Source organism: Mustela putorius, unplaced genomic scaffold, assembly GCF_011764305.1.
Source record: "Mustela putorius furo isolate JIRA1106 unplaced genomic scaffold, ASM1176430v1.1 tig00000127_pilon_pilon_pilon, whole genome shotgun sequence".
NCBI lineage: Eukaryota > Metazoa > Chordata > Mammalia > Carnivora > Mustelidae > Mustela > Mustela putorius.
Genome location: NW_025421288.1, coordinates 12,348,531 through 12,366,406, shown reverse-complemented (window position 1 = coordinate 12,366,406; position 17,876 = coordinate 12,348,531). Strand labels below are relative to the sequence as shown.

Genomic DNA, 17,876 nt, shown 5'->3' with positions numbered 1-17,876 from the left:
AGGCAGAGGCTTACCCAACCCACTGAGCCACCCAGGCGCCTCTGTTTTTCTTTTTTAAAAAGTGCTCTATTGAGGTATGGTTCATATACCATATAATTCATCTATTTAAATAAAGTGTGTGTGTCTGGTGGGTTTTGGTATATTCACAGGTATGGGCAGCTGTCCTCTCATAATCAATTTTAGAACATTTTTCTTATCTCAGAAGGGAACCCTGGCCCCCAGCCCTGTTCGGCCCAGTCTTGGGCACTCACTGATCTGCTTTCTGTCTGTCTTATTTCCTTGTTCTGGACATTTCACATGAATGGGATCACAGAATATGTAACTGGGTTTCCCTCACTGAGCATAGTATTGTAGCATGTTTCAGTACTTCATTCCTTTTTAAAAATCATTGTGGTAAAATGTACATAGCCTGAAATTTACTATTTTTAACCATTTTTAAGTGTATCGTCCAGTGGATTAAGGGCGTTCACTCTGTTGTACAACCCTGACCACCATCTCAGGAACGCTTCCATCTTCCTGGTCTGAAACTCTGTCCTGTGAAACACCAAGTCCTCTTTCCCCCCTGGTGAGCACTGTCCTTTGACATTCATGAGTTGAGACTGTGTTTTTAGTTTACTGGAATGTGCTATATCCTTTGGGTGTGCAGCCCTGCTGACATCTTAATTTTAGCCACGGAAGACCTGTTTCCGGGAGTCTGAACTCCAGAGCCGTTAGATAAATTCACGTGGTTTTTTTTTTTTTTTTCCACGTGGTTTTTTTTTTTTTTTAAAGTTTATTTATTTAAGTAATCTCTACACGCAACACGGGGCTTGAACTCATAACTCATGACCCTGAAATCAAGAGCTGCACATTCCATCAGCTGAGCCAGCCAGGCACCCCAAATTCGTGTTGTTTTAAGCCGTCAAATTTGTGGCTCCGTGTTACAGCAGTCCCAGGAGACCAAGAGCTCTGTTGTGTGCACATTTGTACACATTCATCCTGTTACTGTCTGGCTCCCACAGCACCCACTATGTGCTTAGCCCGGCACGGCGCTCTCCTGCCCTGTCTCGTGTCCTCATCTGTACATGGGAGGTCGTATCAGCATCCAGCCTGCTGGACTGTGGAGGGGGGACCTGAGCTAACCTGCTGAACACTGCAGCCTAGGGAACTCGTATTAATTTACCTAATTATTTAAAAGACTTTATTTATTTATTTGACAGGGACACAGTGAGAGAGGGAACACAAGCAGGGCGAGTGGGAAAGGGAGAGGCAGGGAGCCTGATGTGGGGCTCGATCCCAGGACGTAGGGATCATGACCTGAGCTGAAGGCAGATGCTTAACGACCAAGCTACCCAGGCACCTCTTAGGGTGCTCTTAAAATGACTAAAGAGGGGCCCTTCGATGGCTCTGTCGAATCAGTCTGATCCTTGATTTTGGCTCAGGTCACAATCTTAGGGTCGTGGGATGGAGCCCTGCATCGGGCTCCCACAGGTTCTCTCTCTCCCTCCTTCTCTCAAGAAAAAAAAAAAAAAAGATTCCCTCTCCCTCTGCCCCCTCCACCCACTCGAGAAAAAGAAAATGACTAAAGAAAGTGCAGCTTTTTTACAGAGGGGTGAATTTGAGGCCCAGAGAGGTTTAGTGATATGCCCAAGATCACACAGTAAGTGGCAGTAATGGGATTTGAATCCCTGGCTCTAAAGCCAGTGGTCTTTCTTATAGCATGGTGTCTTCCCCCAGGACTGTCTCTTAGGGAGCCTACAGTCTAATCAGGGACCCAAGCTGAGTCCACCATACCTAGTAAGGCAGACATAACAGGTGGGAGTGTGGAGAAAAGAGACAGCAGTGCTGCTGGTTATCGTGGTCTTCAGAAAAGCTTTACTGAGCACCCACCATTGGGCGTTACTGGGCCTTGAGAATTGTATTGAGAGCCTACCCTTGTCTTCGAGGAGTTAGCAAGGAAGAGGGTGAGAGCTTCTTGCAAACATTGGACTTCGAACCTGGTCATAAACTGGAGGGAGTTTTGAGGTAACAGAGAAGGGTAAGGAGGGGTTTACAGATGGGGAGAGCACCATTGAGGGGATTGTGATAAGCTGTATCCGTTAGTACTAGATTGAGCTGCTTATAGCGAAAGCCCTAGAGTAACCGTGGCTTAAACAGCACAGAAATTTATTTCCCTGTTGTGTGAAGGTGTCTGGAAGTAAATAGGCTGGGCGGGTGTGGCAGCTCCCTGGGCTTGATGAAGATGTGGGCCCCTTACAGCTAACGCTCAGCCATTCCTAGGCTGTGGCTCATTCCCACAATCTAAGAAGCTAAAAGCTCTGGCTATCTGTGCCCATGCAGATGCTGGCACGAAAGTGGAAACAGCACTAGACATTTCAACATAGAGAATTTAATAGAGGGAATTGGGTGAACAGGCGTTAGAGGACCAAGGAAGCAGAAATGGGACCCCGTGATGCAGACAACTGCAGGAAGCAACCCCTTCCCTGGGCTGGGGGACCAAGGGAAGGTGGGGGTTATCGGACTCTGGAGCTGGGCCCCCCATCCTGTGAAGAGGGCACCGCGTGGCTGTTGCTGGCATCTGAGGGCTTGAGGAGCACCCTAGGAGCTGGGGCCAGACTCCGATCAGGTATCCCGGAGAAGGGGGGTTCCCCTGTTGCTGCTCCAATGCTCGGTCCAGAACAGCAAGCCAACCTGTCTCCTTCCTCCTGCCTTCCGGCTTCCCACCAGGCCCCGCACTGGCAGACCCCCCAACTGGGAGCAGCTGGCAAAGGAGATTTGTAGCGGGCGGGGGCCCTGGCCCAGCATCCCCGCGGGCAACAGCAGTGTGGATGTGGGGCTCGGAGACCAGAGCTTCGCGGCTGACCCACTGTCCTCTCCTGGTTTCAGACAGCAGGATGGAGGGCAGGGGGAAAGGGACAAAGGCCATGAGGACATCTGCCGTGGACTTCCAGAAGTCATTTATTTGTCAGCACCAGGTCACACGGGCACGCCTGCCCGCCAAGGCAGCTGCTGGACAGTCCTCACGCCAGGCGCGTTGCTGCCGGAATGAGACTGGAAGCGAAGGAGAGCGTCTGCCGCGGAAGCGGACGTTTCAGAGCCATTAGCTCCCGGGAATATCCCCGCATTAGCAGCCCTCCCGGGGAGAATGTCTCTCTCTCCTTTCTCCCCACACAGTCTCTAGGTCTGCACTTCGTAGCTCTTGGCCGTGCTTGGCCGGGTGTCCTCTACTCCCTGTGCGGTTCTGCAGCTGATGCTCTAAGTTAGGTGCATGGTTTAGTCTCCGCTCGGGGAGCACAGCTTGATGGGACGGGACTGGTTATGGTGGAGCTGGTGGCTCCGGTGACGGGGTGTCCTTCCGGAGAGCTGCGGTTTGCTCTCTCGGTCACTTTCTCTCCGGAGTCGAGGGTCTCTGGCGCTCTGACGCCGCACCTCTGCGTGCGGCCCCGACGCTGCCCAGGATTTGGAACTCTGACGGTTGTGTGTCTCGTTTGTCTTCATCAGAGGATTGTTTCTTGCGGCGGGGCCAGAGTGCAGGTGAGGTGCTTGGTGTCTGGGGCTCCCGACGTGCGGCTGCTGGTATTCCTTCATTCAGCTCCCATCCCTCCATTAACTGCCCCTCCTCTCCACGCAGGTGCTTTGGCCCCAGAGCGGTTCCTCTGCTGTTTAAATGACCGCTGTAACTTGTTTCCTGTCTGTCGTTGTCAGAGTGGAAGGTTCGGGGCGCTGAGATCTCCGATCATTTCCTCTGAGCGCCCCAAGAGCCGGTTAATGTTGCAAATTCTTTGAAAAGGCTGTTGGTCGAAATCGGTTGCTATGTTTTTACGCTTCAGGTGGACGGGCCTTGGGGAGGTGGACTAAGTACTGCCCCAAGATTTTAGCCTGGTCGTTATGGGGATAGAGTGGAGGTTTGGGATCAGCGGAGCGGGAGCCTGCAGGAACGCATCTGGGATGCCCCACCCCCGGTGTGGCGCAAGGCCCTCTTCGTCCTGCTGGTTCTCCAGAGGCGCTCAGCCTGCGCAGGTGCACGCCTGCGGTCCACACGGAGTTCCCTTCCTGCGTCAAGCTAAGAACAGACAGGGAATTTGCTGTTTGTCATGTGACTCTGAGATTGAGCCAAATACTTGGAGCTCATCGTGTGTCCTGCAGGTATCCCTAGAGCCGATCGGGTTTTTGATGGGAGCAGTGGTCATGGGGCCCTGATGTCTCATCCGTCATCATCCTCCGAGAAGGGCGGGTGATCTGCCCTTCAGACTCCTGATGCTTACTGTCCTCTTCCTTCCACAGAGGTGGCCTCAGTAACATGCTGTTCCAGTGCTCCTTCCCTGACTCCGTGGCCACCATTGGTGACGAGCCTCGGAAAGTGCTCCTGCGGCTCTACGGGGCGATTTTAAAGATGGTGAGTTTGTAGGCTGTGTGGGGACGGGAGGGCCCTGGGAACAGTTTTCATCCTCTCTCCTGAATTACCTGGGAAGAGATGTTAAATACTTTAGTGGTGTTAGTGAAGCTATTTTTACATATTGCTTTTTGTTTTAATTGGGCTGCACAGCTGGGTTTTTGCTGATACTCTGTTATGTTCCGAATTCCTGTTCTTGCTTATAATTTATTAGTAAGCCAGTACAAGTATTTTCCAGCTTTATATCCAGAGAAAAGTATGATGTTGGCAAAATCTCTAGTAGTGGTTATGATGCTTGGATTTTCCACACTTTGAAATTTTTAGCTCAGACCTAGCTTGTAAAATTCTAATGTAGAAAAGGTATTGTTTTTAATAACATGATCATAAAGGTTTTTACAGGGCACAGGGAGACCCGTGGACCAAGTATGATCTCAGTGGAGCTGAATTTACTACCTCCCGTCCTTTTTTTTTTCTTTTAAGATTTTATTTATTTGACAGATAGATCACAAGTAGGCAGAGAGGCAGGCAGAGAGAGAGAGGGAAGAAGGCTCCCTGCTGAGCAGAGAGCCCAATGCAGGGCTCGATCCCAGGACCCTGAGATCATGACCTGAGCCGGAGGCAGAGGCTTAACCCACTGAGCCACCCAGGCGCCCCCTCCCTTCTCAAAGGAATAAAGACATTCCTTTGAGATTTCTTTAAAACATTGAAATTGTTAGACTCATAATCTTTCTAAAAATTTATATTACTTAATTGAATCTAACTTTCAAATAAAGTGCCCTATTTATTGAATTGTCTTAACCAATTGTAGGAGATCCCAAATGTCTGGATTTTTTTTATTATTTATACCATAAATTTACCATTTTACTGACCACACGTACAGATGTTTGATATATCTCTATGGTAGAATTTTAATATCCATTTAGATCTTCTTCAGAGGGGCCTGTTTTGATCTTCATGAGATGGAGAATAGTTTTCCTACTTAATGTTGCAAGAGACTAGTCTCAGCTCAATCTGAAGGTCAGATTATGCCCATGTCTATGACAATTCGACTTTAATGTTCAAAAATATCAAAGTTACAGCTGGAGTCTGTGTCATAATGTGACCGAACCTTTTCATTGAGTAGTTTTCCTCGGCCTTGTCAGGCTGTGCAGTGCTCAGGATCTGAGCGGTGGAAGCCACGCGCCCTTCACCCAGGAAACCTGAGGCCATTGTGTGATGAGGAACACACAGCTGACCCTCACCCCTGACCCACTGGTAGATGGCACACAAGCGACAGTTGGGTTTTTCATTCAATCAAGTTGCACTTCCAAAGCACAGTTTTTGAAGAACCCAGTTAATGCCCTTTTGGTACTTGAAGTGAAATCAGTCTTGAGCCATTTTATCTTTGCCATCCTCTAACCATTAGTCCCTTTTCTTTTCATCTGTGTGCTTTCTTGTGAGCAGCACTTTTAAAATACTTTAGTAACGAGCTGCTGGAATTGCACATGATACACACGATTGTTTAAATCTGATTTTTGAGGCTTTCATTTGTATTTATAACTCGAACTAGGGGTGTTTTAAACGTGCACTATGGTCCCCTCCATGTACTGGCTAAGCTCGGCGGCAGGCTCTGCTCTGGACCTGTGCTGTTTGGGATGCTGGTCGCCAACCACAGGGGCTAGCAAATGTTTGAAATATGGTGAACGTCACCAAAGATGGGAATTTTGAATTTTAATTACTTTTAATTAACTTAAACTGCAATGCTCGCGTGTATGGGTGGCTGCCGCATTGGACAGCATAGCTCTAGAACGTGCTGTATCACTGGATGGGTCACTTAGTGAAGCCATCGACAGCACGGCCTGGCCCTGAGCCATTAACTCTTCCCCTAGTAAAGATTTGCTATCAGTAGTTAGTAGTCTGTCCTTTTTGAAAAATGTTAGCCATCCTCCATTACTGCCTTAATAGTACTTACAGTAGAAGTGTCTGGAAATAGAGTTAGTTTTAGCATTTCTATGTCTCTATTTTTAGTTAACTGAAAAATAAACAGAATAAAGGCATTTCAAGTGCAATTGATTCTTGCCAAACGAATAGATTGGAGTATGTTTTACATATAGTTCTAATTTGTAGGGGGCACTCTACATTTAGCTTCTTAATTATGTTTTTATTAGGCAAATCTCAGGTGCCATTCCCGAAGGTGCCTCCTCCATGCAGGGCGGAAGCTATGCTGGGAGACGAGCCCCTCGCTTACTGGACAGTCCGCGGGTGTCTCCCGGCTCGTGGTTCAATTCCCGGACGGCAGGCTCAGTTTTGCTGGAAAAAAACTGCTCCTCCAATTTAGAGTTGGGAATCTGTTTTCAGTATAAATACTTGATGGGTCGAGTCCTTAGTTCAAGGACACTTTTTCTGTGCAGTTCCAACTGAGTAAAAACATGAAGCCTACAGCCTCAGTTGGAAATGTTTTGAAGAGGTTTTTGGCTGAGGTTTTTGTCCTTCAGGGTTCGGCAGGGACACTGGTTGCCAGGTGGAATTTTCGACCTGAATGGCCATTATAAACTGTGGGTCATTTGAATACCTGGACAGCAGGAGGAGAGGAACCAGGCTCTGGGGGACTCGGAGAAACGGTGGCGGGAGAGGAAGACCCTGAGCCCTTGAGCCCCTGAGCCCGTGAGGCACAAGCCAGGTGACTGCTGCCAACAGGTGCCGGCAGAGCCAAGCTCTCCCAGCTTTGCCCGGCCAGGGATCTCGCCGCAGCAGTCAGTGCCTTTTCAGATATTTCCACCTCCAATTTAAAGGACTGTAATTTTTGTTGCTGGGGTGTGAGTTCACTCATATTGCCGACCAGCTCTTTGGAACCAATCTAGCCTCTGGTGGAGGGACAGAGTCTGCCATGAGGCCTCTGTTCCCAACACAATAAAAAAATGTCCCCAGAACTGATAGTGATTTGTTAGGATTTGCATTCATTAAGAGAGGTGGCTGAGCCAATCTCGAGCCCACCCGAATAATAAATCCCGTTACTTTCAGAAATGAAGGGATTAAAGACAAAGGAATGCAGCTCAAATGCCATGCAGCTCAAATGCTGTGCTTTCCCTGCCTGTGCGCTCTCCCTGTGGGGGAAGCACACTGGTCCCGATGCAGGTGTGTGCGCTGCCCGGATAGACTGGGGTCCCCAGTGCAGCTGTAGGAATGCAGCGTAGGGTAGCTTTAGGGGGCGTTAGAATAAGCTCCTTCCCTAACAGTGTTAACTGACAGCTGCAGGTGGGGATAGAGCTGTGTGTTTTCTCAGCTGGTCTTGCTGTTTTGCCTAATGACAGGCGAGAGCAGCTTCGTCCCGCCTTCCCTTTCTCCTTCGACACTTCGGAGTTTTTGGCTCTGATCAAATATGAAGGTTAACTGTTCCTTTGATTTACATTTATAGTCCTTTACGAGTGACTTTATTGAAGCTGATTAGATGCTGCTCCGCTTTTTCCTTTTTCTTCACCATGGTGTTGTGAGATGGCCGAGACGGTGGCTATGGGGTCCTGCTCCTCGGTGCTAGTCACCGCAGGCTAAGGGGCAGAAAGCTGACAGTTTCTGTCCCCAGACTTTGTTCTCTCCCAGCCCGTTTCTGTAATGCATACACTATAAACATCAAAACATCCGTCTGATCCAAAAGCAGTGCCTGCCAACACAGTTCAGGGTCCGCTTCACACGGCCTAGCTCTCATTTTAACGAGGAGGGTTGGTTTCAAAGTTGCACAATTGTTGGACACAGAATTCCCCTGTAGGATCACCCCGAGGAAAGTAGGATAGTTTAATAGAAGTTGAAAAGTCCTGGTTCAGCCTTTGCCCTGTGGAAAGAGATGTGATTGCTAGAAGAGAGCTTGAAACGATAATGCAAGCTATAAATGTAACCTGGTTTTTTTCCTTTCTGATGCTGGGAAGGCACATGAGCTCCGCAGCGTCCAGTAGCAGCCTTTTCAAAGCAGCAAGTTTGGCTGATTACAAATAACCCGTTTGCTTATTTATCATGAATTGTGGAAGACACAAATGTCAGTACGTATTGTTCATTCAATGTAACCTGTGCCAGTTGGCGGAAGTCTCAGAGGACTGCTTTGTCCCTTCCTCTGTCCGAACAGTGACTCTGTGTTGAGCCGGTTCCTTCTGTGCATGAATGGAGAGATTTGGCCTCACCGTTTGAACGGTCTCACGGGCATGAATGTCTATAATCCACTCAAAGATCTCTGTTGTCTGGGAAAACGTTTTTGTGTGTTCTTTGAGCAGTAGAAGGCTAATATTAGTGCTTATTGAGTACTAACCATAATAAAACTAAAGGCATCAAGGCACAATGCAGATATGTATTCGTGACTCAAAAGAGTGCAGTCTGGGACATGGTCTGTTTTAAATCCAGAAAGCAGAATGCCATCTTCCCTGTTTTCTTTTAATCCCAGTTGAAATAGAAATTAACTCCCCCCGCCCCAAATATGGGAAACAGACAGTATGGGAAGAGCCCGTAGATCGTTCATACTGGAGGATCGGAGAGGGAGGAGCGCACTGCTCATAGACATTGCAGAGAGCGCCGGACGCGGGCTCACACGGGCTCCCTGGCAAAGAGCCCTGCTTTGTCCCAGGAGACCAGCGAGAGCACACGTCCTCATCGTTACTAGGATCATCATGAGTTTCAGTTGTTTTGTTTACTCTGCGTTTAAAAAAAAAAAAATCCCCTTGGACTTTGAGTGTGGCGTAACTTTGTCCATTCCTAAGGTAGTCAGCTTCCCTCCCAGAAGTAACACATCGTTCCAGTGTTGCTGTTCCCATTTGGTCTAACCTAGTATTTCTTCAGGTAAACTCGAGACAGAGCTGCCCAGTCGCTGTCTGCGGCCCTTTCATACCTGCTTTGATGCCTTCTTCTGATAACTAAACGAATCGCAGACTACTGTGTCTAATTTTGACATATGCAAAGTGTCTTTGTCTTGCTGGTCTTAAATGTTTGGGATTGATAGCATGAAACCGATACAGATTTCTGGCCCCTGGAGCGACGGTGTGACTGCAGCCCACCCGTCCAGGGAAGGAATGTCCTTGTGTTGGGTGGCGTGAAGGGCACCTGGGGGTAACGTACCACTTTAGCTGTCTTGCATGTGTTCTCTGCCGCAGGCTGTCCATGCGATCGTGCCTGGAGCACTCTGGTTTCCAGGTGACAGACACGATTCACGGTATAGTATGAGCCTCTGAAGCTACAGCATTCTCTACAGCTTTCTTTTCTTTCTTTTAGTTCTTGGTCTCAAAATGCTGTTGATGAAAGACAATTGCAATGCTTTCGTTAAGGAGCACCAGCTACGGTCTGTGCTGTGCTCCGAGTACAACGATGAACATTTCAGAATGTTGTGGAACCATGTAGCGAACATACCACTTTTGGGTTTGGGGGTTTCCTTTTTTTTAATTTTTTATTTTCCCCTTTTCAGTCCAGGGCAAATCAATCCCTTTCTTCTGTTTCCTCAGTAGAAAATGATTTGGTAACTTTAGAAATTTACGGGCCTCAAAATTCATTTGAGGTATTTTGCTCCTTCTTCCTTCATACTACTTTGAACTTTAAGGAAGCACCACGCTGTGTTGGTATTTTGGTCAGAGTTAGAAACAGACTCTCTTCTTTGTGCTCATCAGTCGGTTTCCTCCCCGGAGCCGGTAGCCTGACGAGGGTCGGCAGTGCTGGTCTGGCGGGGAGGCACACAGGCCAGGGAAGCCAGTCCACTTCTGACTAATGCTCCCGAAGCCTTGGGGGTCTTGGGGCAGCGGGTTACCCTGGATCAGACATAAATTTTGAGAAGGTCCTGGAAGGAGCCTTTCTTCTGGTTCATGTCTTTCTAAAGCCTCATAGAACTTCTAGTCTCCTGTTGGTGAACCAAGTCATTGCATTTTGCCAATTTCAGAGGATCAAATTGTTTTAGAATGTTCCTCGAGGTAACTGGAGATGCTCTAGAGAAGACCATTAAAAAGCTATACTTTTATTTTTTTATATTTTATTTTTTTACTTAAAAAATATTTATTTATTTGACAGAGACACAGCGAGAGAGGGAACACAAGCAGGGGGAGCAGGAGAGGGAGAAGCAGGCTCCCCGCTGAGCAGGGAGCCCCATGTGGGGCTTGATTTCAGGACCTTGGGATCATGACCTGAGCCAAAGGCAGACGCTTAACGACTGAGCCAGCCAGGCGCCCTACTTTTTTTTTAAAGATTTTATTTTGAAGTAATGTTTGCGCCCACTGTGGAGCTCAAATTTGTGACCGTAAGGTCAGTGGCACGTTTCACCAACTGAGCCCCCTCCGTGCCCCCAGCTGTGCTTTAAATCAGTACAGTGTGATGTGTAAAATATTTTCTCGGAAAATGCTGAGAGAGACCATAAAAGTAATAAATACAGAATGTTTTCGTAGGAGCAGGGAGAAGGAAGGTTAGGGTCCCAGGAGCATTGAGAGGAGAATTAGGGCAGAAGGTAGTGGAAGGAGCTGCGGCGTGACTGCTGTGCGTTCTCTGGAGCCAGGGTTCTCGCTCTGGCCCTGCCCCAGCTCACCTGACGCACAAGGCCTCGCCCGAGAGAGTCAAGTGTGGGCAGACCTTCAGGGGGAGCCCCTGAGCCATGGGCCGCATAGTAAAGAGCCCGTGCCACTCCGGGACCAGACGGGCATCGCAGTGACGGAGCGATCCGAATTGTGCAACACCTCCTGTTTTGGGGGTAAACACTGACAGTCTGGGAGTTGCTTGGGACTCAGCTCACGAGGATAATCCCAGATTTTCCTAGAGCAGATTGTTAGATGTCCTGGAAGTTGAGTCTAGCTAACACTGGATTGTTCTTTCTTAATCTCTCACTAATGGGTGCCAGAGTGTCTTATTTGAAAGGCCACAGTCAACTTGCTCTTTTGTTCAGAACCTTTAAAAGAGCCAGGTGGAGGGCTCCTGGCTGGTTCAGTCGGTAGAGCTCTCGACTCTTGATCTTAGAGCCGTGAGTTAAAGCCCTGTGATGGGCATGGAGTCCCCTTAAAATGACGAAGTAAATAAGGCGGCTTGCGTGGGTGCTCCGTGCGGTTCTTCGTATTTCTGTTCCTGGGGGGGGACGGCAGGGCTGGTAAAGAGAGGCCCTCCATGTTTCCATCCAGCGCGCTTGTGCAGCCGCAGCCGTTACATTCAGCAGAGTGGCTACTCCCTCCTTGTGACAGCATCTGTAACTGACGATAGGTCGATTTTTTTAAAAGGTTTTATTTATTTATTAGACAGAGATGACAAGTAGAGAGAGGAGGAAGCAGGCTCCCTGCTGAGCAGAGAGCCCAATGCGGGCCTCGATCTCAGGACCCTGGGATCATAACCTGAGCCGAAGGCAGAGGCTTTAACCCACTGAGCCACCCGGGCACCCCCTACATCAAAAGATTTTAGTAATTATTTGATATTAACCAGTATTCAAATTCCTAATGTAAAACATTTTAGTTATATTTTATATATGACGGCTAGTTTTTATTAACATGAAAAGCTGGCAAAAAATTTAGAGTCCTGTTACATATTTACACCACATATTTTAATATCTGCTTCAGATAAACTTGTGCCTCTGATGGAAAATCCTACAGATTCCAAGATATATTTTACTTCCCATCTTCCTGCTCAAAAAAGTTCTCTGACCTCTTCCTTGGCAGCGTGAGTCTGTCTGTCATTGGCTTGTCGGGATGAGGCCCCTTCTCTCACTTTCCGTGACTGTCTGGTTGCTTTGAGATTTCCTGGTCTTAACTCTTCCTGTTTGTAGGATCGAGGGAAGCTGAACATTTTGTACTGAGGAAACAGAACAGAGGCTGACCGTGGCAGAAGCCCATCTGGCCCTCATCATGGTGCTCTGATGGCACATCCCGCCTTCATTTGGGGGCGGGATGGAGTGGGCAGCGGTGGGGAAATTCTTAACAGAATTTATTGCCACTGGCGTGAGTATTAGAAAGGAATGGCCTTGGGAGCTCAGGCAATTTGTAACTTTGGATGAGGTGACTTGCTTTTGAGAGCACCATTGGATGAGGGAAAGGGACTTCTGTTGACTGAATAACCCATTAACTGTATCTCCCTAAGAAGATACAGTTCGAATATAACAGCATAGGAATAACCATAGTCATTTAGAATTTGGCACAGGTCAAATCCCGTTACAACAAACTTCCATAGAATATCCAAATTCCATATACCATATCATAGAACTTTTTTTGGTCTTAACTTTCCTTAGGGAGGACAAGCACAGGATTTAATGTTTTGGGGGCATTTTGGCCCTGTTCTGCATCCAAATGAACACTGCAGCCGGTTCTCCCCATGATTGGGACCATGGATGCGAGTTCGCTGGAAGCCGGCTGACCCCGTGGCGGAGGCTGTGCCTGGAGCTTCACAGCATGGCCGGTCCTTTAGTTCAGCCGGCAAAAAGCCTAGGGGGCAGCAGGATTGCTTGGTGTTTTTTGGGGGGAAGACGGACCATACAGGAAAGATGGAGTCCCTATTTGTGAAGAGCTGCTAGGCCACGGGGGAGAGAGGGGCCCCTAAACTCTGAGTCTGAGGTAGCAGCGTGGCCATGGCAGTGGTTTGGAATCAAGGAAGGAGCGAAGCTGTCGTGGAACCCAGTTACCGCTCCCTCTGAGAGGTCACCACGTCACACACCCAAGCCGTCAGCAAACATCTGCAAGTATTTCTGGAGGATTTTCATTTTTACAGCTTTCACTGTAACGGGATTTAACCTCTAACATCGTTTCATCAGAGAAACCCAGATCCCACGCAGATCACAGGAGTGAAAGTATCTATCCCCCCATTTGTACTTCTGTATTTTGTACAAAATGATCTCCACGGGATGTTAAAGATGTTACTGAATATGTGTAAGTGCAAGTCTTTTGCAGATAGCATCATGAACACGGATGTTTGTTTGCCTCTGTGCTGAGGAAGCTCGCACAGGCACGGTTGTGCAGAATGCGCACCAGAGCGTCTGCGGAGTGTGTCCGTGCAGGACGGACAGGAGCGCGGCTCTAGCGTGCTGTGCTCTTTGGTGCTAGCGTAGCTGGTGTTGCTTAACGTGGCATCCCCCCCCCCCGTCCACACTTTCCACCCTTGGTACAGGTATTTTTGATAAAGCTGTGGCATGGAAAGGTATGTTCTTCACGGGATGTTCGAGAATCTTTTTACCTTAACATTTTTAAAAAGTTCCCTTTATGGGCTTCCTTCTATGTCTGGCTTAAGCTGGCTCCGTTTAATGATGACAGATAACGTTTCGAGAGGCAATATTTGAGTATAAATTCTGACACGATGCTTAAGTTTCTGACTTGCTTTTCTCCCTCCCCTTATTCAAGATCGTGTGAAGATTTCTAATGCACAGGCACTCAGGCTGGGGGGTGGCTTTTAAAAAGACACGATCTGTGACGTGGAGACGGAGCGCGGCCAGAGAGCTGCTGACGGTCACTAAGGGTCTAGTCGTTACTGCTAGATCCCAGGTTTCCAGTAATTGGCCATTTCAATGAGGAAAGTGCTATACAAATATCCCTTAAAATATCAACATCTGAACTAAGTTTAAGGACTTGGTAAATTCGCATGACCCTCTCCTTGGTGGAGGCAGAATGCAGATGGAGCCCGCGACAGGCCCGGCGAGCCGGGCGAGGCCGTAGAAGTAGCAGGTCGGCAGGCTCGTCGCACGGGTTCTGTGCCAAGGCTCCTGCCTGCACCGGGCTTTCTTCTCTGTCCCCGTTCTGTGCTGACCATGGCGACCTGCCACGGGTGTGTGTACACTCCCTGTTCTTGCAGGAAGGAAGCTTCCTCAGGACAGTGTTGACTTGAAGGAACCACCTAGCTAAATTGGGGAGACCACGTGACCCTTTGTCTTGGGAAGGCCTGATTGGAAGAGCGCCCCCTATTGGCTTCCCTCTCCTCGGACAGTGAAATTGTGAAAAGGTACATGGCTGTTTGGGGTCAACAGCACATTCCTTTTCTTGTAAAGAAACGAAGCAGTTCCTCGGGTGTTGGTCCTAGTACTGGACACTGGTGGTGCCTTTTGGCCTGCCGCTGGTGACATCCGTGGGTTGAGAAGCATTCGTTAAAGACCTGTGATGTTCTGTAAAGCCTGACTGTTCTGGTGGTTGCAAAGCTAGTGTCTGTCTGGTGCTCCCCATCTTACCAGAAGTGTTTGCTTTTTCTCATTCGTAGAGGTCCTGTAATAAAGAGGGATCCGACCAAGCTCAGAAAGAAAATGAATTTCAAGTAAGTAATTAAGTGCATTCTGCCTGTCTGAGGTGCACGCGGTGTCCGTGGTGCCTGTCTGCTCACTGCCCCCCCGGGGGCCGGGCTGTCTCTCAGAGGCTGGGCTCCGGCTGCGCGGGGAGCCGCCCGCGTGAGAGCGAGTGTGGCCCGGCTGTAGTAGTTCCTGCTCAGTGTCGGCAGCAGATGTGTGGTGTCTTCACGGCGATCGGAACAGCACGTGGGGTGCCAGGGGAAGGTGGTTTGGGGAGATGCTTGAGCGTGACGGATGCGGAGGCAGGCTGGCTCGGGCGCTGGGCTTCTGACCCTCTTCTTCCATCCACGCAACACTGGAGCAGGCCGTCCCTGGGGCAAGCAGGAGTGCCTCTGCCCGCGCGTGCGGTGCCCTGGTCAGCGGGGCCTCTTCCCGATCAGAATGACCCCCTCTCTGAATGCTGACATTCAGAAGAGCTTGAGGTCGAGAGCGTGGATGTGTCAGCCTGGTCCCTCTTCGGGGCTCAGATGTGGGGCTTCTAGAGCAGTGATGTCCTCATGCTGGGGCGATAAGCCACCTTGGAGCACACTGGCCCAGTGTGTGCAGGTTTGTATGGACATACACACTGCCCACAACACAGACAGAAGTACGCTTTTACTCACTGTAGACTAGTTACTGAAACTGTCAAGAAATGGGAATTAACAAGATGGTGAGATTGTGAAAGAATAAAAGTACTGATGTGTCCCCCGTCATGTGTCGGTGGGTGGTTCCAGGGACACCCTGCCCCGGAGAACCCCGTCTAGCTGATCTAGAACATGTGCTCTGGGTGACGCTGACAGACGCCACCAGGCGGGAAGTAATGGACATAGAGTTTTCCACCAGCCTGAGTCCTTGGGGTATAGACCTGTGTGTGTGCTGATGGTCGACCAGGCTGGGCCACAGGGGCCTCTGTGATGCCAGACCCACAGCATGTTCTCAGTTCTAGTTAACGAGGTTTCTTGGTGGCACCTGCAGCACCCTGCCTGTTCCAATATGTTCTCTTCCCCTCCTCGGTTCCTTCCTGGGTCTGATCTGTTGTCTGACGTGCCCCACAACGAGGCCCAAGGCCCTCTTCCCGTGCTGCCCACTTTGCCTGGCCATCTCGCCAGGTCCAAGACTGAACACTTGGTCTCCACCCCACAGCCTCCAAGGAACCTCAGTTTCTCCTTTCTCTGCCAACAGAAAGCCAGGAGGCCCCTTGGACCCCCTTCTCTCCGTCACCCCATGTCTCAAGCACGGGTCCGTTGTTTCCCTGTGGGCTCTACCCTGGGTCTGCGCGCTCATCTCCTTCAGTACCACACGCCTCCCTAGTCCAGGCTGCCCCCGTCTCCTCTGGGGGCCCTGCTTCCCCTCCTGCTCCCGCTGCTGCTCTGATCGGGTCGGCCACCGGCCTGATGTCCCTGATGTCCTTCAGCCCTCCCTGTGCCCCAGCCGGCTTCCTGGTGGTCTGCCCCGCCGAGCTTTCACTCTCTTCCGTGTCCTTTCCCATTCTTGCTCTCCAGCCGCGTTGTCCTAAACTGGGGGGGTTTCTTCGTAGATGCTGTCCCTCCCGGTTGGGATGCTCTCAGCTTCAGCCATTTCCCAGCCCCCTGCTGTTGTAGTGAGGACCTTGCCCAAGGGTTGCTTTCCCACGGAGCCCTCGTGTTCCCTGTTTTGTGCCCTCGCCGAGAGCGCCGTCTTCCTGGCCTCTGCACTTCCTCTGGCTGTGAGTTTGCAGCAGGATGTGATTCGTGTCTGCCTCCTGTTCCTGCGAGGGTCTAGGCTCAGGGCAGGACCTCCCCACCTCTTGCTGCCTCGCCGTGGCTCTCAGGCCCGCTATCCAGTGCGGCGCAGATAGAATTGTCGGATGCCGGCTGTAGCCAGAGCCCTCGCACAGCTCCGTAACCTTCTGCCCCTTGCCTGCTGGTGCACACATTCCTGCTCCCTTCCTCTCCGCAGTCCAGGATGTTCTGTGCGCCCGTCTGGATGGCTGGCCTTTGCAGTCTTTGTCCTCTCTCTTCCGAACGTTTCCTGTGCTAACTGGCCTTGCTACGGCCTCGCTGTCCCAGAGACTTCTCCCCTGCAGCTCCCTGCGGGGAGGTGCTTTCCCATCATGGCCTGGTACTGGGAGTGGGGGGTCCTTCTTGCTTTCTCCTTGTTCCTGCTTTCAGACCATTTCCCTTCTGTTAAACAAACCATGGTTTGGTGAAGAGTTCCGTGTCTGCTTGGTCTTTGGCCCCGGCTAGCTCGCCCTCTCTGGGCCTGCACCTGAGCCACTGGACATCATTAGAGGGAAACCCCATGGACAGGGAGGACCTCCAGCCTCTCTGGGAGGCTCGCCCTCCTGACCTGGCCGTTCCCTGCCCTGGCTGCCGTGTTCTTAGCCCTCATCTTCCCGCTTCCAGCCCAGGCTGTCTATGTCTGTACCTGCCCTTCCCCCGGGCAGATCCTTCCCTGGGCTCCCGACTCCAGCCACAGGCGTGTGGCTGCTGTCCCTTCCAGGGGTGTCCCTTCCAGGGGCCAGAGCCTGCTGCCCTCGCCCCACGTCTGCTCCTCTCTGTAGCAGGATTTCTTTTCTTCTTGGGAAAAGTGTTGAGCGTTTGGGAAGCACAGAATGACGTAATAGATGCCCTCGCCCCACTGCACAGAATTAGGAATTGGTTTTGCTATAGTGCTTGATTTCAGTCTTTTTTGTACACGTTTTACTTATTTTTAACTTTTTATTTCAAACTAATTGTAGACTTACAGGAAGTTTGCAGAACTAGTACAGAGCGCTCCCCTCCGCCCCTTCCCCGGCTTCCCTGGCGCCAGCACCTCCCACAGCCCTGGAGACCAGCACTCGCGGGATAACAGCAACTGAGCTGCAGGCCTTACCTGAATTTCCCGGGTTTCTCCGTGGATGCTTTCTCTGTCCCGTTCCAGCATGCAGCCTGGACCCCACGCTGCCTTTGCGGGTTCTGCCTTTGTCCCGTCTGCCTCTGTGTTACTCACAGTCCTGAGGCTTGCTAAGCACATGGATCAGTAATTCCATAGAACGTTCCCTTGGCACAGGTTCGTCTCACCTTTTCTCATGGCTGGAATGAGGTTATGCAGTTTCAGCAAGAATACCACAGAAATGCTCTTCTGTCTTCTCTGAAAGTTCATAATCTCGGGACAGCTGACTGGCTCAGTAGGTGAAGCGCCTGCCTTTGGCTCGGGTCATGGTCTTGGCATCCTGGGTTCAAGTCTCGCATTGGGGTCCTTGCTCTGCAGGGAGCCTGCTTTTCCCTCTGCCTGCTGCTCCCCCCGCTTGTGCATTCTCTCTCTCTCTGACAAAAT

General features: G+C 50.2%; 1 protein-coding gene across 2 annotated transcripts in view; it reads left to right on the top strand.

The window, feature by feature from the left end:
• CHKA (choline kinase alpha) overlaps positions 1–17,876 on the top strand; it is a 59,806-nt gene that overhangs the window by 21,022 nt on the left and 20,908 nt on the right. Inside the window, exons 2-3 of one of the 2 annotated variants that reach the window (XM_045065966.1) lie at positions 4,264–4,375; positions 14,516–14,569. In XM_045065966.1, coding sequence (XP_044921901.1) covers positions 4,264–4,375; positions 14,516–14,569 — 166 coding nt within the window. The remainder of the gene's footprint in view (positions 1–4,263; positions 4,376–14,515; positions 14,570–17,876) is intronic. The other variant, XM_045065970.1, reaches the window with a different exon arrangement.